The 22,172-nt window shown below is 41.0% G+C and overlaps 1 protein-coding gene and 1 long non-coding RNA gene across 4 annotated transcripts in view; both read right to left on the reverse strand.

Moving 5' to 3' along the window:
* Positions 1 to 22,172, reverse strand: part of ADARB1 (adenosine deaminase RNA specific B1) — a 34,027-nt gene that overhangs the window by 7,868 nt on the left and 3,987 nt on the right. For 2 of the 3 annotated variants that reach the window (XR_014159450.1, XM_081873811.1), the window contains exons 2-7: positions 18,985 to 19,913; positions 14,414 to 14,528; positions 12,309 to 12,477; positions 10,337 to 10,485; positions 9,642 to 9,810; positions 6,154 to 6,335 (exon numbers count right to left, since the gene is read on the reverse strand). Coding sequence is in view for 2 of the 3 variants with exons in the window: in XM_081873811.1 (XP_081729937.1) it covers positions 6,154 to 6,335; positions 9,642 to 9,810; positions 10,337 to 10,485; positions 12,309 to 12,477; positions 14,414 to 14,528; positions 18,985 to 19,913 (1,713 nt within the window). In the remaining variant the exon portion in view is untranslated. The remainder of the gene's footprint in view (positions 1 to 6,153; positions 6,336 to 9,641; positions 9,811 to 10,336; positions 10,486 to 12,308; positions 12,478 to 14,413; positions 14,529 to 18,984; positions 19,914 to 22,172) is intronic. The other variant, XM_081873812.1, reaches the window with a different exon arrangement.
* Positions 374 to 4,642, reverse strand: LOC309336041. Its single transcript, XR_014153871.1, has 2 exons — positions 3,843 to 4,642; positions 374 to 3,801 (listed from the first exon to the last, which is right to left on the reverse strand). It is a non-coding gene; the product is annotated as an uncharacterized lncRNA (long non-coding RNA).

Genomic DNA, 22,172 nt, shown 5'->3' on the forward strand with positions numbered 1-22,172 from the left:
CACTTTCGCAAGTATGGTCATCCAGAACAGCACGGCTTGAACTACCGTATTTTTCGCTCTATAGGACACACTTTTTCCCTCCTAAAAAGCAAGGGAAATTGTGTCTGCATCCTATGGAGCGAATGCTGGGGGGAGGCAGGTGGGAAAAGCCCCCAAGAGCAGGTGGGAAAAGCCCCCCAAGACCCTTCTCACTCCTCATAGAAAAGCCCGCAGGAGCCTTAAAGGGTATGTGGCTCCTGTGGGCTTTTGCAGGAGATGGAGGAATTCCCCCACCTCCTGCAAAAGCAGGGAGAAGGTCTGGGAGAAGCGCACAGGTTGTGCGCAGCCTGTCCGCTGCTCCCAGAGCTGGGGGGGGGGGGAATCATATTTTCCCCCCTTGATTTCTCCCTCTGAAAACTAGGTGCGCCCTATGGTCAGGTGCGCCCTATGGAGAGAAAAATATGGTATATTCTCCACTGGGAATGCCTATCTGTGATGGATAAAACCACCTTTCTGCTATCCCCAGAACATTATATGCTGGGCATTTACTCAGTTTGTATGGATTCACCAGAGTAATGTTAATGTACAACCTGATACCTGTTATGGGGGTGAGAGGATGTTATATTTGTTGTTCTATATAAAAAGTCAATATGAATTGTTTCTTTCAGAAAAGAAGGAAATGTTTGTATTAACTTTTGTCTTGGAAAAATCCTCGATATTTATGAATGTATATTCCTGTGAAGTGCAGTCTAACAGATAGAGAACAGGAGTGGTTCTTAATTCCGATCATCTATTACTCAGCGATCTGAAGATCTTATATCTTATAATCAACAATATCACTTGGAAACCTATTTGGACACATGGATGTCATTTATTAATGTATGTGTTAAAACTAGGTTTGATGAGTTATAATTTTTGGTGGATTATTCTTATTGTTAATGGATGCTGCTGCTGGTTTTTTGGTCTTTCCCCTTTTTCTTGTTCTTTTATTATATCTGCATTAAAAAAATCCACTAATAAAAATGGGGTGGGGTGGGGATTAGTTGCCCTGAATAGAAGAAAGGGGTGTGAATGTAAGAAGCGGAGGTAATAGACAACCATACAAAGAATAAGCCTGGGGTTACAGAGTTCTATCAAACTTTTAGATGAAATAGCTCCTGTATTGATGGTTGTAATGCACAATGTAAGAAAGGAGAAATAATTTCACAAGAATCTGAAAATAAGGGAAGGGTACAGATTCAAGATAAAGGTGAATGAAGCTGGGTGTGGCTGAAAATCAAAAGGATGGAACTTGGTCCATTCAGTTCTCTGTATTTCCAAGCTTCACCTGGAAGCCCAAATCCTTGCTATCATAGGACAGTTGTATTTTGAGGGCAACCACCAGGGCTCGTTTTATATGGCCCTCCCTTGCCTGTGACATCTCAGGAGATTGGTTGCTTACTTCAAAACCTAACAACAGATAAAGCTCATGGGGAATATATGCTTCCCCAGGAAATATTTAAATTTAACTCCTCTTGGTTGGCACCCATTTTGGCTAAGCTATTCTCTCATATCAAGTGGACAGGCAACATTCCTGGTGGATGGTGATCTAATATTATTGTTCCTCTGTAAAAAGAAAAAAGGAAAAAAGTGAGAGATCTGATCTGAAAAATCATAGCCCAGTTAGTCTCTTGGATACTGGGTCAAAAGTCTATAGAAGGTTTTTGTTGAATAAGCTTCAAACCTGGGCTGAGCAAAATGCCATCTTAGCTGAAGAACAGGCTGGGACCCAAAGGAAAGGAAAGCGATACTTTGGGCAGAAGCTTGGCTGCAGGAGTTGCCAGAAGGGAAGGTATATAAAAACCAAAAAAGGAAAGCAGTAAGTTTACTTTATGAAAGTCATAAGAATCAACAACCAGCTACTTTGACAGTGTTTGATGCAGAAAAGTTATGACAGGGTGGAAAGAGAATTTTTTTAATGGTGTTTTAAGTAAATTTGAAGTAGAAGAAAAAAATCAATGTTGAATAACAGCATGTTATCATAAAGCAAGTACAAAACTATTAATAAATGAAACAATGCAGAAGTAAGTCTAGTTAGAAAGAGGGACCAGTGAGGAATGTCTACTTTTCATCTACATTTTTTTGTTGTTTTTGTTGGGAATTTTGGCTTAGCTATAAGAAATAAACCAGCAAGTAAAGGGAAAGTTAGATATGTCAAAAACTGAAAGTACTTAAGAGGGTGATTCAGGAAACAGGAAGGTATCATGATATACGATAAATAGATCCAAAACAGAATTTATTTGGTTTTGCTTAGAAGAGGACAAAGATACAGAATTTGTTTGAAAGTAAAGTGACATTAACACCCGTTTGATTTTATGGCATGTGGCTAACATCCAGTTTAGAGGATCTATATCCTCTCAGTTAATTTTGGTCTAGTTATAAAGATGGTTAAGAAGGCGTTTGTAATACAGAATAATTTCAATATCTCTTAGTTTGTAAGAATATCATTAGTGAATATTGCTGAAGTTGCTTTACCTTTTTCAAAATCAACACACGAAAAGAGAACCCAAATGGAAGTTCAGTTACAGTAAAAAAAGGTGGGGTGGAGAGATATAATAGTTATGCAAATGTGATGTTAGATTGATTTTAATGATAATTGACTGTACTTGAGAATCTAAGAGCAACAATTGGCACACATCCCTCCTGGATGGTACGTTTAAGGTAAGCAAGTCAAAGAAGAAGTACGTGTTCAAAATCATGAGTTGATTGAAAAAAGGAATACCATAAAATCTCCAATATACCAATATTTTTAATCCATAAATTGGGCACAAGATAAATGAAGAAAAGGAATAAGGGAATAAATGTTAATGCAAGGAAAGTGACCTCTAACATGCAGAATTTACTGATAAATGTAAATGAATGGAAGAACATGCATTGTGAAATACAGTCTACTGATCTAAATACGGAAACAGCGAGGTTATGGAGAAGAGTGTGTGTAAGACATTAAACATAAATGAATTGGAAAATTCAAATGAAATAATAGCCAGATGGTACATGACTTCATGAAGGATGAAACATACTTAGTTAGAAGGCAAAACGAAAAGCTGGAGATCTAAATATCACAAGACTGATATGATGCAAATTCAGTGCAAATATCCAGTTATTCATAGGTGCAGATGGTGGACACGTTTAAGGAAATAACAGGGACAGATTATCAGAATTCTATTGGGTTTTATAAATGGAATTAGATCAGAAACAGAAAAAATGAATTTTTATTTATCAATAGCAAAAATCTTAGCAGCTCAATACTGGGGGTGGGGAGAATGTAGCAAAAGTAATAGAATGGGAAATTGTGTTGGACTCTATTCAACTGTTGTTGGTATCTGTCTCGGGAGACAATGAAAGCATGTGCCTTCGTGGATAAAGTCAAACCCGCCAGAGAGTTATAGCACCTGCTGTGGTTGCATTTAAATCCATGAAATGAACATACTGAAAGACAAATGGGGAAAAGGTAGAAAAAGGTGATCAAAAGCAGGAAAAGATGTTGGAATAGTTCTATTTTGATAAAATTCATTCTGTTTCTCACCCAGTATGTTTATGGATTTAAAGTCCAACAAAATTTCCTATTCCATGACATTTTGCTACTTTTACCTTTTTAGATACAACAGTAAGGGACACTGTTTTAGGTACATTGAAGTATATTAAATTAATGAATAAGTAATATGAAACTGAAGTCTTTTTGATAAACTAATCAGATTTGGAGATTATTAATGTGTTTTTACTATTGGTAAGGCTGCATCCTGTGGCTCTTGGGAGGACAACGGATACATCAGCTCCCCCCATCTCGCTCTGGCGTCATGTCGGACCTCCATCTGCTTTGCCACAAAAACATTTGCAGCCATGCTAGCACCAGAGACACAGTCTTGGTAGGGCCAAGAAAAAGGGCGTGACACCCCTTGATATATTATAATTCAGTGGTTTCACATTTCAGTGCAAGAAGTTCAAGGCAATCCCCTGGGGAATGTACCGAGGCCAAAGATTTTTGGCACATTCTGTGTGTCAATTGGCTTATCAATGCCAGGATGTCTGTGTCGTCCAGCAACTGGTTTTTTTAATTACATAATTATCACTGCCTATGTTTCATTTCCCTCTGAGCTCATTGCTTACAAACCTCACTTCCCCAAACGAAGTTACCTGTAACTCAGGATAACACTTCATGCATTTGATGAAGGGGACTGCAGTCCATGAAAGCTTATGCCAAGCGACATTTGTTAGTCCTTAAGGTGTCACAAGGCTGTTTGTTGTTTCTGATTTACTAAAGTAATGTGTATTCTTTATTAGACCTTCCTGTTTCAGTATTTGATATTGCAAAGTAGATTGCCCCCAGTATGCTGACAAATCATAGGATTTGGGGTTATTAACAACAAAGAAAAAATGTTGGATTTGGAATAATTTTTCTGATAACAGCAAAAAAAATGTATAGCTGAACTGCATCTTATGTGTACAGAATCATAGAATTGTAGAGTTGGAAGGGATTTCCAACCCCCTGCAATGCAGGAATCCATGTAGTTCCATGACTGCTTTCGGAGACATTTTTCTTTCCTACAGTGCAGCTGGTTTACAGGTGAGATGTTTGCTTGTATTTTTTTACTATTCTTACATAACAGCCCTCTAACAGGCAGTATCTGAGAAGATCACAAAGCAATAAAAAAACATTAAAATACAGTATAAAACAATAAATATGATAGAAAATTGATTTAAAAATTAAAGCACAATTAAAATACACTTTAAAACTTAATATAAAGGTGAGAGGCCCAGTTTTACCCCACTCACATTGCTTTTACCATCTTCATAAAAAGAATACTGAAGCTTTTTCATAATATGACTGCTTTTACCATCAAGGAGGAAAAGAAAGAAGTACAGGAAACCCGCCATTCACGCAGTTCAACATGTGCTCAACCATGCACACGCGCATTGTGTCAAACCCAGAAGTGACCCAAAAACGTCACAGAAAGGGGCAGAGTGGAATGGGGTGTTTGCATATATTTGAAACATCATTGGAATTTCACTTAAATGTGTGGTGCCTTGGAATGTAACCTCCGTGTAAATGGGGGATTGCCTGTAGCCACATCTTTTCCTCTGCAGTGGTAAAAGCAGCTGAGGCAGGGATGGTTTTCATCAAGAAGGCAGCACAAGGGTGAAGAAGCTCCTGTCCTATGGCAGTGTCCCTCTTTGAATTGCTACCTCAGTAGCTGAATTGCGGCTTTTTAAAGGACTCGTGCAGGAGCGGCAGGTGCGGTGGGACAGCAACACACCCAGAAGGGAAGGGTGGCAAGGCTGGGACTGTGGAGCACATGGGCAGAATCAACCTGGCCCTCCTGCCAACCTTGCCACTGCCTGGGCCCACTCCTGCCCTATCCAGTAAAGCATCCAATATGGCACTGTTGAGAAGCAGGTGGAGAAATCCAAACCCTTAATAATATTGCTACATGTTTCCCTAATAAGGCACAGAGGTACATAGCCATAAGCAAGGACAGCACTGGGTGCTCCAAGTCAATGGCTTTTAACTATCTAACTGCCCCGAATCCCTCATTACACGGATTCCAAGTCTTTCCTGAACACCCTATTTATATTTGAGGTAGATCTCTCGTTAACAAAAGGCAATGAGTAAAAACAGGGGTGTGCAGACAAACTCAGCCATCAAGGTGCCAGTATATGGGCCCATCTTCATACTTTTTCATGATTGGTGCAAAGGTCTGTAGAGGACTTTTGCGCATGTCCAAATGAACACGCTTAGAAACCCTTGCACAAGTGGGACCCTGTCTTATCTGACCTAGGAATGACCTCATCTTCAGACCTTTGCCCAACTGGTCCAACAGTCTGAAGGAGTTTTTGAAGCAGATTCAGTTGAATAGACTGCGAAACTCTCCCATAGACGGAAACCCAGTCTTATCTGGGAGAGTTTCTAAGTGTGCTCGAATGAAAGCATTTTCAAACCCTCTCCAGACCTTTGCACTAATGCAAAGACCTAAAGACCAACCTGCATGTCCGAGACATTGGGGTGGACCTTATGTATGTGCCCCTGACCCTGACCCTGTTTTTACACATTGTGGGTTCAGGTGAATGCAATTTGCAAAATTTTGAAAATATACCAGAAGTGGAAGAGCTGTTGTTTGTTTTTTATTACATACATACCACTGAGTAAAGGTCTGTTGAGTATATAGAGAGGGGGTAAATCTTCTATCTCTGCTATTCGCTGGTATACTGCTCTGGATAGATGGTCTCCATGGTACAAGCTCCCCAAGATAATGCTAGAGAAGTAAATTGGCTCAACAAAGAGGGTAAGTAATGCTCCTTGAATACCAAGCACGTTCCATCTAAAGGGAAACAAATGACACCATTTTGAATTAGGCCTGCAAACAAAACAAAAAAAATATGAGTGACTATAGGAGAGTGGGGCAGATACCCTGCAAAAATGGTGATGGCACCAGATGTGTCAGGGTGAGCTTCCTACCCTAGCTGTGCTTCACTGTGTCTAAGGGCAAGAGAATCTCTTTTGAAGCCTAGCGAAGGTAGCTGAGTGACAACAAACAGTGCTAAAGGGCCATCATTCTGCAACTCACATAGAGCCTACAGGCTGTTCTAAGCCAAGGCTCAGAAAACAGCAGCATCCTCCCTTTGCCAGAAGAGGCAGAAGGAGGATTTGCTTCTACTTTTTAAAACACTAGCAGCAGATCTTTAAAATAATTAAAAACCAGTAGACCTCAATGGATAAGAAAAATAGCCATTTGGGAGATGCTGAAAGGTCATCACAGGTGAAAGAAATAGGTGATTCTAGCACAAGTGCTGTAAGGGCCCAATGTCCCCTTGGCTTTCCTGTTTAGAATATCTGCTGTTCTATTCATTTGAGTATCAGAGAGTAGGTTCAAATCCCCACTCGGTATTGCATTCCAACTGATGCACCATCATTTGCAGGAATCGCACTGGCCCAGCCCTGGGACTATAAATTGAGCCCATCACAACCACTTCCCTGTTTATATATCCTTTGACAAAAATAAAGCCCCCATGTTAATCTTTCAGAACATTGTGATGTGCGAACCACATGCCACCCCACATCCCAGATTTCAATGTTCCCAGGGCCCTATACCATTCCCCCACTCCCATTGTATACAGTTCTGGGTGTTTTCCACCTTTCTGACACCCACCAGCTAAGCTTCCTGAATGAATACTACATTTGCATTGCTCTTTTAGTCACCTTCCAGCTCAGTCCCTGCTCTAAGGTCATGGCTAGACACCTCACATTTATATTTAACTCAAACATTTTAATGTCTCAATACAGTAAACAAAAACAAATAAACAATGCAAGCCACCGTCCCTCCAACATTTGTCCACTGCATTTTGAGAAAAGACATTTGCTTTCATATAACACGGCATACACCCACTGAGTAGTTCTCTTTCTTTCTTCTCTCTCACTGAAACTCCTTAACTCCCAAACAAACTCAAACCAATAACATATCCGTCCTCCCCCCCGCCCCATCTCCCTCTGCCTTCAGGTGACATTCCCACAGGGAGACCTACATGGAGAGGATATATCTCTTCTCCCAACATTTTAGCCTGTCAATACTAAACCCAAGTGTTTTCAGTCACACTTTAATCCCAAATGTATATGTGAAAGATAACTGTAAACTCAGCATTGCCCAAGCAGTAAAGCTTATCTGAGTTTTATGCTCTTGTGAGCAACTGCACATCCATTTTCTATTTCACCATTTTGTCATGCCTAGTCACACTTTCCCCCACTGATGAGCTTGAACCTGGGCAAAGATGGAGCAAGTCTGCAAACTTTCTGAATACAGCACCCAGGCACCTCTGAAGCAGAAAGGGCAGGTACTCTTGCTCTGGGCCTGGGAGGGCTAAGCTGGTTGGGGGCCTTTGCCAGGCTGCTTTTTAGTTTGAGTTAAGCACTAGATTACACTGCCTCTCAATATTAACTTCATCGTAGACAGAATACCTTCTTTATATTGGAAAAAACCTTTAGAGAAGTTTCTTCTAGGCATATATAACTTAAACACATGAATACAAGTACTCAGAGGCTTAAAAGGGAATTTCAGTGCTGCACCAGGTTTATTTCCCTTGTCCTCTTAGTCTGTTTTCACTCCCCTCTATGTCCCACACTGCCCTCTGTGTTTTTTCTGTCCCTCTGTTCCCTACTGTGCACGAAGGACAAAATAAATGAGGGAGCTATAGGATGAGGTATGGTGCATAATTCACTGGCCAAGGTTCTCTGATTGATTTGTTTATCAGTCCCAGGGATTGCCAGGTGTAAAACAAGACAATTTTTCTCTAAATAATATAAAGCAGCACAATCTTAACTATGTCTACTCAGATGTAAATCCCATGCACATCAATGGTGCTTACTCCCATGTAAGTGGGGTTAGGCTCCCACCCTTACTGTGCTAAATATCAGGAAAATCCAGCAAGCTTTGCTCTACAATCCTCTGCATCATTTTAATGCTTGTAGGGGTGGGGCAGGTTGCTAACATTCATCATCCACACAACCAAGTGATTTGTGTTCTTGCTTCCAGAAACAAGGTGGCCCCCCCACTCCCATAAAGCAAAATATTGCCCTTGCAAGAATATACCTAGTTGTTTGCTAAAATGGTCCTTTCCCAGTTGGATGCATGTGTAAAGCAACATTTTTTTTTGTTTTAGAAAAGTGATTCACACTAAAGCTTGCTAATGGCGAAAAGGTCATGAAAGCACATTAAGCCCGTCCTCATGTGCTGCACTGACTGGCCCAATTCAGGAGGCTGCTACCTGAAAAAACACCTCTTATGGTGAGTGGACTGGACTTTAAGGGCATCTTTGCAGACTCTCCTCAGTGCCCCCTCCTGTTGAATTTGGAGAATGGCAACAAGGGGAACAGCAGTTTGCCTGCTTTACTAGACTTCGGAGACACATGTGAAAACTTTTCCTTAAAGTGTTTTTAGCTGCAGTTTTAAGAGTAGCTGCTTTCACAGTCGGTACTTTTAATATTCTCAATGGGGATTTTCTGTTCATTTAACCTTCTGTTTAAATTGGAATTTTGTTAATTAATGCAGTTTCAGTATTTGCATCTCGTAGTACTATATGCTGTGCTTTAATTGTAAGTGACCTAGAAGTATCTTGTGCTAAGTAACATCTACATTTAACAAAGAACAACGATAAATAGTTAAGTAAGAAAAGGCATGAACTCAGCCCTTTGTTGCTATCTTGAGTTTGTTTGCTTTGGGGGGGGGTCACACTTCTCCCCAATCCAGTTGTATTGAAAACTTGGACCTGTCAATCAATTTCATTTGGCAATTTTTACTTCTCTTCCTGGGGACACTTTTAACACAACTTCTCAGTCTGAAGCAGGAAATGGTCTCTATGTGTTGTCTCTTTTCCCTCTTTCTTTCCAACCACTCCATTTAATTTCCCCTCCCACCTAGCAGTCAGTTTTTTTTTCCTTTCAGACTTTCTGTGCCATTGAGTCTCCAGTCGCCTTAGGGGTTTTCCTCCTCCCTAGGGTGGTTTTGGTTTTTTTGCTTTTTGCTTTAAGAGGTGCCAAGTAAGGTGTCTGATGGCATCCTGATCCCCATGGTGTCACTGACCTGGGGACCCTCCATCTAGCAATATGGAAGTTGGACAGAGGAGAAATAGTTTACCTGGCTATCTTATCACTGCACGACATAGTAAGCAATCTTTCTCCCTGTAGGACTCCATCCCACGTCTGGATTGTAGTTGTAGATCTGACAGGGATTGTTCCTTCGCCAGATTCGATTTTCGTCCGTAGCTGTCCTCTTGCTTTCCGGTTTGGATGTCTGTCTCCCTGATCTAAGTGACAGAAACAACCACTGTTCATGCAAGGAAAAACTATGCTTTCTAAGAAAATTCAGCCCTGTTTTCCATTACTCATTTGGGACGACAGCAGTTAGGAAAAAAGTGGTGTGAACTAAAAAAAACAAAAACTTCTAGAGTGCCTCATTTATAGAAAATCACATCCAATACTTTTTTGCAAGGCTTATTTCACACTGTTCTACATGGTACAACCTTTTATTTATTTTAACAGAATATCCCATTTTCAAACTGAAATTTCCAATATGGCTTACAAGCAACAATAAAGCCATGATGAAATGATCCATAGATGCATAACAAATTAATTCCTCCACAATCTTTGTAATGTATGAAGTGGAACTGAGGTGCTAGCCCTCCTAGATAGTGTGGCTTTTATAATATGAAGAAAACTAAACAATTTAATTTTCAGTAAAAAGCCAATCTAGATTTTCATAAACTACGAAAGCTATTTTCAATAAATTGTTTTCTCTCAAACATCCCCATTACTAGGTGAAACTTGTCCTACCTTCTTGTGCTGCTTCATGTGGTGAGAAAATCCGAGCATCGCCACAAGGAGAGGTGCTGATATAGAGATGAAACTGTACATTTTCTCTCAATTTAAACCCGCTTCGTTCTGATTTGATAAAAATAGATTTTTGCTGATCTTCCTTACTACTGAAACAAAGTGCAGCAATGTTATTAAAAAGGTGTTTTGGTTTTTCTAATTACAACAAGCAAGAACCAAAGTTTACCATAACTTGATTTTAACTCTTATGGTGTAATACTCTAACTGAGTCTAGGACTGCTTTTTCTTACTTAGCTGAACATTTCCACATATAGCAGAATGTGTCTCAGGAGTGAAGCTTCAAAGTAGGGTCCAAGCTCCTTTGTCTAACAACCTCAAGGAGCATCTTAATTTATCTAAGTTCTCCCTTTTCCATTCATTAAAAATTGTTGCAGTGAGAAATATAGGTATTACATAAAAGTGGGAAGATATACAGTTTAAGAGCACTGTTTTGTATCAATCAAGGTAAGTCCAATTTGCTCCAAACATGAAAATTTCATTTAAGCCAAGGTTATAAGTTTTGTATGGTTGTTGTTGTTTTGCTTTGTTTTGTCTTTTGCAAGGGCAATGGAATAAGATATCAAATATATACATCTGTTTCCATGTCTTATTGATCCATTTATAGTGGAAGCGTAATTAAATGAAGTCCCTAATTTGTCCAGAGGGATTAATCAGCAAAAGCTCAAATTTCCTGTGATTCACTTGGAAGATCTGAAACCTCACTATGTAGTAAATCAATTGCTGCAATGTTGGCATAGATATTGCAACAGTCAGGTATAAAACTGTTCACTGTCATATACTTTTCTGTTCAATATTACCTATCTTAATTCTTTTCATCATTGCATCCTGCCTAATGGCCTCTCCAAAAGGCTTATTGAATAAGACCAAAGAGAACATTTCTGGGCGCTCCCCGAATCAGGAACTTTGTGGATCTTATACTACTGACATTAGCCTGAGCAGCTGGTTGGGCATAAAAGACCTAGATAGCCTGGAAGAAGTCAGGGCCAAACTGAATAACTCATAATAATTTTATGACAGTCTCCAAGACAAAAGGCTCTCTGTGCCAAGTGACAATTCTGTGAACAAAATATGTTTTTGTTTACAGTAATGAAGTATATTTAGAGATAAGAATATATTATCTGCAATCTGTTTATCTGAAATAAATTTTGATCATAACTGATACAAAAGCTACTTATTATTTTGAGCTTTGAGGCTATTAAGGATGTAAACATGTTACCTTCCGCATTCAGGAGGGAGGTTTGTTGACACATCTAAACTGGGGTGCCCTCCCTCCCTTGTTTGAGTACGACTGTTATTTTTGCTTCCCTCCAAATATAGGAAATCATCCCATTTTGCCTCTACATACTTTAAGGCCCCTAAATTAAAAAGCAGTTTCCAGGATGTGGCAGAGGGTGCCACTCAAAAGGAAACAGATATTTTAAAAATCAATATAAACATATAGATTTCACCCAGATGCACTTTATTTTATTTATTTGTTTGTTTCATATAATTTCTAAACCACTCAGAGGGGATTCCAGCTATTCTTCTGGTCACCAATTCTGACTTTTAATGTACACTTCAACGTAAAACAAACCATATGCTTCCAACTGTCAGTTCAGCATATGTTAAAAATGAAATCTTGCACATTATGAATTCTTTGAAAAATAAAAGGGCAGGATTGCACCAATCCAGGCCAAAGATGTAAAGAAATATTTATACTAATGCTAGTGTCATATCCATGTTCCAGAATAAGGCAACTAGCTATCCATCTCTGCTGATATTAGGACCCCGGCATCACTTCTCTGAAGCTGCAGATCATCACAGAACCTCACAGGATCACATCCCAAGACTGTAATCCTAAGCACAATGTGATCAATGGAACTTTCTTCTATGCTTAAAACTGGGATGCAAGGGAATTGTTCTTTAAACTTACCATAAGAGCAGTTCAAGTTGTGTATAGAGAAATTTAAGCAAGCATCTACGTGCTATAATTTCTGCATGGCAATCGTTCAATGCAAGACCACGATCACTCATATATTCTCCATTAATGCATTTTGTTCCTGTAGAAACACTTATAACCTGAGCATCTTTCACATCAGTACCTGGGAAGACAAGTTTTAAAAGGGAAAGCATATAAAGATATTTTTAGAAGACATGTTTGGTGAAATATGGTAGCCTTCTTGAATGTCTTCTTGAAGGTGTGGCTTGGGGGACAATACTGCACCAGATGACCTTCAGCTACATCCTAGTCATATATATTCTGAAGGCTTACTTGGGGTGGAAATGAAGTCACACTAATATCTGTTCATGAAACTTGGGTTGCCTTTAAAATTCTGGAACTACATAAAAATTCAGCAAAGTATTAAAAACTACAAAACCCCACATTTTGTGGTTTGAGTGTCAATTACTCAGTTTGGGGGTGGCACAAAATGCTGGGTTTGTAGCACAAAACGTTGGCATCAGTTTGGGGGGAATCCTGAATTTGGGGGTAACACATTAACTGCTGCTGCCACATGAAGTTTGAGCTTAAAATTGGGATTCTATTTCAATCCACTGGAGATTTTAGATAACCATTAAAGCAAATGTTTTACTTTACTGGGACAGAAGATTCAATTCTAACAAAAAAAATTCCTCCCTTCTCAACTTTAGTATGCTAGGAATCAATTTTTTAAAAGCTAAATTTTGATGCTGGGTACTGTTTGCAGAACACTAGAAACCATGGTGAGATTGGGTTTCTTGATAGAACCAATGCTTTCCAGAGACATTCTCTGAACACTCAATGCCCAGCCATATACACCTGGCATCCTGTATAAAAGAAAGGATCAGACCCTCAACTGGAAATTCCAGCCTCCGGCCTACAGTTATTGGTTACTAAAAGGGAGAGAGAGAGATTTTTCTCCCTCTTGCATAACACTAGCATATGAGCTCATTCAACGCAGCTGAGGGTTCAACCACACTTCTGCTTGTCCTGTGCTGAGAAAGCACAGGGCTGAGCAGTTTTCTGCTTGATCTGCACTTTCTGAGTGTTTCCAGCCCTTGCCCCACTCCTTTCCCAGGCAAAACCTATTCATTAGTTTTAAATCAGAACTAATGGCAACCTGCAGAAAATCCAATTGCCCTTTGCTTCGATGGAGTGCTAAGCCATGGTTTCCCCCAGAGGAAAGCAGGAGGGCAAGAGGAAGTGTGGAAGATCCAGGACAGACAAAAGGAACATAGTTGAAGTATCAAATTCACTACCATAAGATATTGTGATGGCCATCCATTTTTATGGCTTCCAAACAGCATGTGCGCTACCTGCCGTGCTCTGACTACAAGTCAGGAGAGGGCTGTAGTGTCCTGCTGCATTGTCCCAGTGAGAACCATGACAGAGCGGCTGCCAAGTCTCATCAAGTCCAATGACCATTTCCCCTTCCTTCTGATCCATGTGGGTACAAATGATGCCGCCAGACTCATGGAAGATGGAGCAAGTTTGTTTTCTGCTGCTCCAGAGTGTAGGATCCAAACCGACGAATTACAAGAAAGGAGACTCCAGCTCAACATTAGGAAGAGGCTGCAGAGCTTGCCTCACAAGAGGGAAATGAATTTTTATTAAAAATGAAAGCTATGTTTTTTGTACAAGTACACACTCCTAATATTTGCCAAGAGAGAGCGAGAGAGAACCTAAAAATGTCACTCCTCTGACAGCACGGCTTCTGTCAGTGAAATGGGAAGAGAAGCCATTTTCAATGCTTTCTCCTCCCACCTCTAAATCTGTCCCCCCACCATCTAGAAGCCTCAGCACTACCTGAGCAACACCTCTTACATTACATTACATTACCTCTTACATTACCTGAGCAACACCTGATACATTTAGAGACAAGTAGTTTGGACTAAATTTCCTAATCCTATTTTATGAATGAAGAGATCTCAATATTTTAAAGCGATAGAAACTATATATAAAATGTAAATATCCATTCACCTTTACCATTTTATTTTGTAAACCAACAGAGGGCAAAAGGCCAAATCAGTGGGGGAGGCATGTTTTTGGTTTGTTTTTACCTGTTGTCATGACTACTCCAGATAGCACTTTTCTGCGTGCATGGGGCGATGTAAAATTATCCGTCAAATCGCTGAATTTATCTACCACCAAGCGTGCAACAGCATCAGCTAAAACCTGCAAAAATCAGACAAATATATTGGATAATTCATCAAAACAGAGCTGCCTTTAAAACATTTCAAAATGGATTTAAAAACCTGTATGGTATTTTTATTTAATTAGTTTTTAAAGTTCTATATTGCTGTTCATCCAAGGATCACAGGGAATCTTTGTAATATTTACTAGAATTGATTGGTGCTGTTGTTTCGAATTACTGCTGATTCAAAGTGTTGAAGAGTTTATATCCATGCCCTTCAGGCATGTCTAGAAACTATGCTGTGTTTTATGGAAGCCCTTAGTGTTGATCATGGAAAAGATAATTTTAAATTCAGGGAATGAGGCTGCATGCACAACATTCACAACATTCAATTTTTAACAAGGCTCTAGCCTTCATTATGAGATCTTCTGTAGAAAATTTGAGGTATCTAAGATGGTATTTCCATGGAATGCATCCATAATTGGCTTGTAAAGCATATTCAAAGGGTAAGAACTAATGGAATTCAAACCAGAAAGTTGTACCAAGTGGTGTTCCATTGAGGTTGGTCTTGAGTCCATTATCATTCATTACATTCATTAGTGACTTGAATGGAGTGAACAGTACCGCAACCAGATCTGCAGAGAATGCCAAATTTGGAGGGATTGCAAATACTTTGGTGGATCATGTAAGTTTATAATATATATATTTATAACTGAAAAGCCAAGCAGACTACAATAAAGCATAAACTGAACATATTAAATATAAATATATAGAAAAAGACACAGAGTCATAAAATGGTAACTCTTTGGTTAGACATTAAGACAGGCAATAAGGATTTTGAGATTAAAGTGAATTATAAACTGAGTACAAATTAAACGTATGCTTTGGGGGTGATAGTGCCAGTAAACTGTGGCTTGTATGTAGAATTATACAAATTTATGGGTGACATGCAACTGAGAAGAGTCCTCGCTGCTTGAGGAATAGGTTGGGGAAGGGTTTAGATCTAGGATCTCCTGTCTCATAATGTAATCTTACATTGCCTGGCCCTTAAGGATCCCTTGCATTATGTGAGAGCTGCATAAATATACCTTCTAAATATACCTGTTATAATAGGATTCAAATTTAATTTGCAGGAACTTTTAAGCCTCGTTAAAAGTGTTACAAAAAGCACTCACTTTAAGAACTGGGCCATTGTCGGACTTCCCAACAATCTATGATTGATCTGGAATATTCTAAATTAACATTCTTGAAAGAATAAAAACAATTGGTATTAGTTACAGAAGTTTACAATGTGAAACGGGTGGGGAACCTTTTCTAGCTCGAGGGCCGCATTCCCTTCTGAGCCACTTTCCAAATGCCAGTGGCAGGCCGGACAAGAGGCAAATGTGGGCAGAGGGATAAGTAAAAGTTTCACTTCCATCCAGTAGGCTAGTTTTCACATGCTCACACGTCCCTCTCTATCCTCTACTCAGGCAAGCAAGTCCTCAGAGTTCCAATCAGGCAAACACACTCAAGCAGCATGTGTGGGAATGGTGGTGAGGAGTGTGGCCTGAGGAAAATGGGGGCGTGTCTGGAGAGGGGGCGGGACCTGGGAGGAGTCTCCCAAGACCTGATGGAGGAGGCCTGCACCCCTGATATCAGAGGATGGTTACGGTATATTAGAGAAATTTGTTTTAAAGGCTGAGTACATTTTTAGGAAGGGACGCGGGTGGTGCTGTGGGTTAAACCACAGAGCCTAGGACTTGCCGATCAGAAGGTCGGCGGTTCGAATCCCTGTGACGGGATGTGCTCCCGTTGCTCGGTCCCTGCTCCTGCCAACCTAGCAGTTCGAAAGCACGTCAAAGTGCAGGTAGATAAATAGGTACCACTCTGGCGGGAAGGTAAACGGCGTTTCCGTGTGCTGCTCTGGTTTGCCAGAAGCGGCTTAGTCCTGCTGGCCACATGACCTGGAAGCTGTACACCGGCTCCCTCGGCCAATAAAGCGAGATGAGCACTGCAACCCCAGAGTCGGCCATGACTGGACCTAATGGTCAGGGGTCCCTTTACCTTACATTTTTAGGGGGGGTGTTAAAACATAAGCATAAAGTGAGTGGAAAAGTTTCATGTAAATTCTCTCTGATTGTTTGGATTCCACTACCACTCACACTATCATTTACACAGCACTCTTAATTTATAGTCACAGCAGCCATACGTAGGCTATAGCATGGGCACAAAAAGTAGTGTGACAAATGGAATTAAGGTCACTTAACATACTACCGTGTATTTCCATGTATAAGATGACCATTTTCGTGATAAATTGGGGGTCATCTTATACATGGGTTAATGCGGTAAGTAAGCAAGGGCTGGTGGAGCTGCGGCAGTAGCAGGGGACGGAGGCAAGGGGGCCGCTTGCCCGCTCTTCTCGGTTTAGGAAGAGTACATGGTGAGTCCTCAACAAACTTACAAAAGATGCTCAACAACTGTTTTTGCAATTTCTCCAAAAAAATCCCAACTTTCTTAATTTTTAAATTTCTTAATTTGGGGCTCCCCAAAATACACGGAAAAATACAGTATTTACCAGGAAATCAATATGACCTATGTCCACTTTCATTCTTTTCAAACTGAATCAGGAGCTTTATAGGCTTCAAAGAGTTTGTATAAAAATACTCAACAGCTATTGCCTCTCCATATTCCCAAACCTGTGGCTAATGTATGCAGAAGGAAGAATGAGACGACAATCGGAGGAGCCGGTGCCTGCAGACAGCTCCCATGGCAGCTGACTCCATGAGATCTAGAAGGGGGCATCAGAAGGTCACTTCCCACTGACCCCTCCTGCAGGATCTTGTTCCCTAACCCCTGTAAGTTTTCCATTGTTCTTTCTACCTCCCCCGAATTCCAGTACTTAGTTGCTCTGACTGGTCATCCTGGTTGCTTATTTTCTCTCTCTCTTCATGTTGCCTATTTCTGACTTTCAGTTGCGATGTGTGGTTAATGGTGCTCAGGCAGTGATGTCTGATAACCTCAGGTACCACAGCATTGTGCAAGCTAGGTTTGGGAATCGGAGCAGTGTGGGGTTCACCACATGCTTCCTTTGGAGGCCTGCTTTGACAGCACAGGTGTATTGTGTTCAGCTAAGACAGATCTATGAGCAACACTGCACTGAACTGGAGGTATTAAAAATGCTACCTACCACAAGTTTCTTGATCCAGCAAGATGGTGGAGGCAATGCTCATAGTTTCATTGCTTCCAGGATCCCTAGTCTCCCCTCTACAAAGGCAAGGTAGCCATACAATGGGAAGATGAGTGGCACCACAGAAAGTATGAGCACTAATTTCTCTCATAAAATTGCATGTAGCACTGCATTCTATAAAAAATAGAGCAAAGTATACTACAGTATATGGACATTGTTAGAATGGGATCAAAACCTGCCCCAAAACATTGGAGTGTCAGGAATAGGGACAAATTTGTCTCTTGCAGAGACCATGGAATAAAATAAGGAGTGGTATCCAACTAAAAACTTCTGTTAGCACAACGACTTTTGGCCATGCAATAAAACTTCCTCTCCCTCTCCTCTCCCCACATATCCTCCTTAAATCTGTTCTGGGTGTTCCCTCAGTCCTTCAGAGCAGATGTAGGGAGGGAGCAGGAGGAGAGGAGTGGGAGGGAAGCTCCACTGAACAGGCAGAAGTCCTTGCACTCAGGGAAAAATATGGCTGGGCACTGCCCAAGGGTTGAACCATTAACAGGGTCCAGTGGGTGGGTGGCTTTTTTCAACTCCACCGTGAGCAGTTGGGGGAGCAATGTGCCTATGTGTGATTCTTTACCATCTTCCTCAGAAGAAAATGACAGTCTTTCACCTCGAGCGAGAACTTTAAAGGGGTGCCCTCAGGGTCTGTGTTGGAGTAAAGGCAAACACTATCTATTGAACAGACTTGTCTCTGATGGTAGAGTTCCCAGTGTATGGATGGGGTGAAGGGGGGCTGCTACTAATGTCAGAGGTACAACGGTATACCAGTGTAGTTAGCCCTTAAAAGATGTTGTTGCCTAGGTAAGTCACACCAATCCTTGCCTCTGTATATCCAGTTCTGTGAAGCAGAACCTCCTTTTTGCAGAGCAGCACATTGCTATTATACAAGGCAATGGTGGCTCATCAGCAAAACAGTCCTGCTGCATTGGAAATACGTCACCTTATAATGCCAGGGAAATGCTACAGTTCGTGACATTGCAATGATGTGCAGTTCATGTATATTGCATTCTGCTTCACCTGCTCATTCAGTCAAATCATACATTAGGTTAACTTAATTTCTCAGGAAGTATAAAATATTCTGCCCATTCACAGCATCAAACATAAGAGAATTAGCAGTCTAACTGGATATTTTGTACTCCTGCCAGAAATAACACACTGAAGGAACCCAAATACAACTATTTATGCACTGCTAAAACGAAAGGTTGTAACTTCAGTATTTTTTAATTAACTCATTAGCCCATTATAACACATAAAGGGAAATGTTTTCTCACCTGCGGCAGGTGTAACTGAAGTCCTTCACTAGGAATAGGCTGGTGAGATGGTGTTTGATCCAACTGCATGTTAAACAAGGATGCAAGAGCTGACTGAGCAGCCCGTGCTTTTGCAAGTTTTTTGTTTCTTCCAGAACCTTCAAACGTTTGGCCATCCACTGACACAGCCATTACAAAATTCTTAGCGTGACTTTCTCCACTTTCTGAGAGAAATTCATACTTTAAGCCTGGTCGAAGTTCATTCAGTATCATGACTGGATTCTTCCCACTTGTTGAGGGGTATGGTGATGGAGCAGGGAGAGACGACTGCACAAGGCTACAGGCCGCAGAAGATGACAAATTATAGTCTGCACTGGAGCTAAAGGAACCATCTCCGTTGGAATCCAGATAAAAGGAAAGATCAGACTGGGCGGGGTTTTCAAAGCCATTGAAGAGGGTATCTGGGAAATCTGCCTGATCAGAGGTGAAGTCCGTATTTACGGAAAGAGTTCTTCCCATGGCGAGATGTGCTTCGGAAGCATTTGGAAACTGAACAAAGGACCTCAGGGCCTTCTCAGCTGCATGGAGCTTGGCTTTCTTTTTTGTAGGGCCGGAGCCTTCAAACAGCTGCCCATTAACCTCTACTGCCATCACAAAAATAGGGGCATGAACGGGTCCTGTTTGGGAGAGAAGCTTGTATTGCAAGCCAGGCTTGATTTCATTCAGCTGCATGAGAGCATTTTTGGGCAAGACCGGCCCTGGTGTTTTCTTCCTTTTCTTTGTGCGGAACTTGGCGTGGCCATTGCTTCCCTCTTCCAAGGGTCGTTTCCTGCTGCTAGCGCCACCGCCATTGGAGAGCTGGTTCCCCTCTCCGGCGCCTTGCAAACTCCCATCTTTAGGTGAAATGTTGTCCATGTTGCGGTTCTCTTTAACATCAATGCTGCCTGAACCTGTGGTGCCCAGAAAGAGTAACTTACAATGCCTTCGTTGCAGGACCTTGTAAATGTAAAATTTACAGATTCCTTTATCTATCTTTGCAACTGGTTAAGTGATGTGTGCTCAAATATTAATATCTTTATTAGGTATATTAGGTGTAATAGGCAACTCAGAAACATACACTGAGTAAACATTCAGACATCTGATATTGGCATATGCTGATAAAAAGTTTTAATTCTGCACCAAAACACCTACTAGCATTTATATGTTAAATTACCCTCCCTAATTCTAAAAGAAAAAGAAATGAACCAGTAACTGGCAACATGTCATAACCCCAATTTACATTCATTTAATATCCAATTAACCTCAAACATCAGAATCCACAGGGCAATCACATAAGATTACCTATGCAGGTAATATCAGGCACCTGCTCATCTGTATATTGAGGAACATGCCTCTTCCTTTGAAAAAGAAAGACTAACACAATGCATCTTATTGAGAAAAGGAGAGTATACTATTTCTTGCCTGCAAACATTCAAGTTATTGACTTATACAGTAAAACCTGCTTTGTGCTTTATGTGGTAGTCATGTTATACAGGTGCTCCAGAGCAGCCAACTCCATAAGTAAGCTGAATGCAGGATCACTGTTTAAACAAAGGGCTGGTTCACAGGTGACACTAAAGAATGAAGTTTCTAAACCAGAAACTTCAAATCACAGGTTAAGAACCAGGCTTGTTTAACTAATCCAGGCATAGGCAAACTCAGCCCTCCAGATGTTTTGGGACTACAATTCCCATCATCCCTGACCACTGGTCCTGTTAGCTAGGGATCATGGGAGTTGTTGGCCAAAAACATCTGGAGGGCCGAGTTTGCCTATGCCTGAACTAATCAGAACTTGTTTTAAACTACAGTCTAAACCAGGATATTTCGAAAATAAATGCTACAAAGTCCTTCTGCCAGCCATGCAAGAGGAGAAGGAAGCTCAGATGCATTCCAATTTGTGCACCTAGGGCTAAAGTATGGTTTAGCATTATGTGCACCACAGCCCTGTCTGTGGTTAGCTGAGTAAGGGAAACTGAAAGTAAAGGCTCCCAAAGTCCTCCTCCCAGCCCATGCGCAGAGTGCTCCATGGTGAAACGTTACATCTGAATGCAGTGAATATGTGAAAGGCAAACTGGGTGAACATGTTCTCTAAAGACATTGAGGGAGCAAAAACATGGCAGAAAGCCAAGTCCCTGACACTGAGTGCTCACAGGCATTTGACACCTGCATGCGTGGAAGTCCCTTCACCTTGATTTTGAATGTGCAGCTGCCAGAGGGCAGACCAGAAGACAGCGGCATGCTGGAGCAGGGCCAACCTCATGCGCTGGGTGGATGTTTGAGGGAGGTTATTGAAAAACCCTTAAATCCATATCCCTGAATATACGGCGGGCATCTTTCTTATAAACCCACTATCATGTAGCAGGTAAACATATTCTAAGTAAATAGTATTTACCGTATTTTTTTATCTATATGACTCACTTTTTCCCTCCTAAAAAGTAAGGGGAAATGTGTGTGCGTCTTATGGAGTGAATGCAGGCTGCGCAGCTATCCCAGAAGCCAGAACAGCAAGAGGGATTGATGCTTTCGCTGTGCAGCGATCCCTCTTGCTGTTCTGGCTTCTGAGATTCAGAATATTTTTTTTCCTTGTTTTCCTCCTCCAAAAACTAGGTGTGTCTTGTGGTCTGGTGTGTCTTATAGAGTGAAAAATACGGTACTTTATGACATTTACATTTCTAAACACAAATCCCAACATATGCAGTGGAGTTCTCTGTTATAATCTCACTGTCATGTAATGTGCAAAGGTGTTCCAATTAGAGATTTTGTAGTGGACTTAAAGATAAGATAGATCTATCTATTTGTAACTTTCAGCATCCATCTGAAGGTACAAACCTGGGGGGGATGGAACAGTAAAATAGGGTCTTTAAAAACCCCAGCCTCCACCCCAACCCCATGGACACAAAGGTGCTGTAGATGGATGCACACACACATGTCTTTCATGTCACTGGTAGGAGAGGATATTTTTCTTTAGCTGAATTCTCCCACCTCATGATTGCTTCAGCAGTGGAGGGAGGCCTCCCTTCACCACCAAAGTTGGGCCCAAGCCCACTGCAATAATCAGTTATTGGAATCCACCCCACCCCCCAGAAAACAAATTCTCATACCGTGTTCATCAGCAATTATGTGCTATTTCCTATTGGAACCCCCTACTGTTACAAACTGCTGCTCAGCCA

The sequence above is a fragment of the Podarcis erhardii genome, assembly GCF_964252035.2.
Source record: "Podarcis erhardii genome assembly, chromosome: 1".
Lineage (NCBI taxonomy): Eukaryota > Metazoa > Chordata > Lepidosauria > Squamata > Lacertidae > Podarcis > Podarcis erhardii.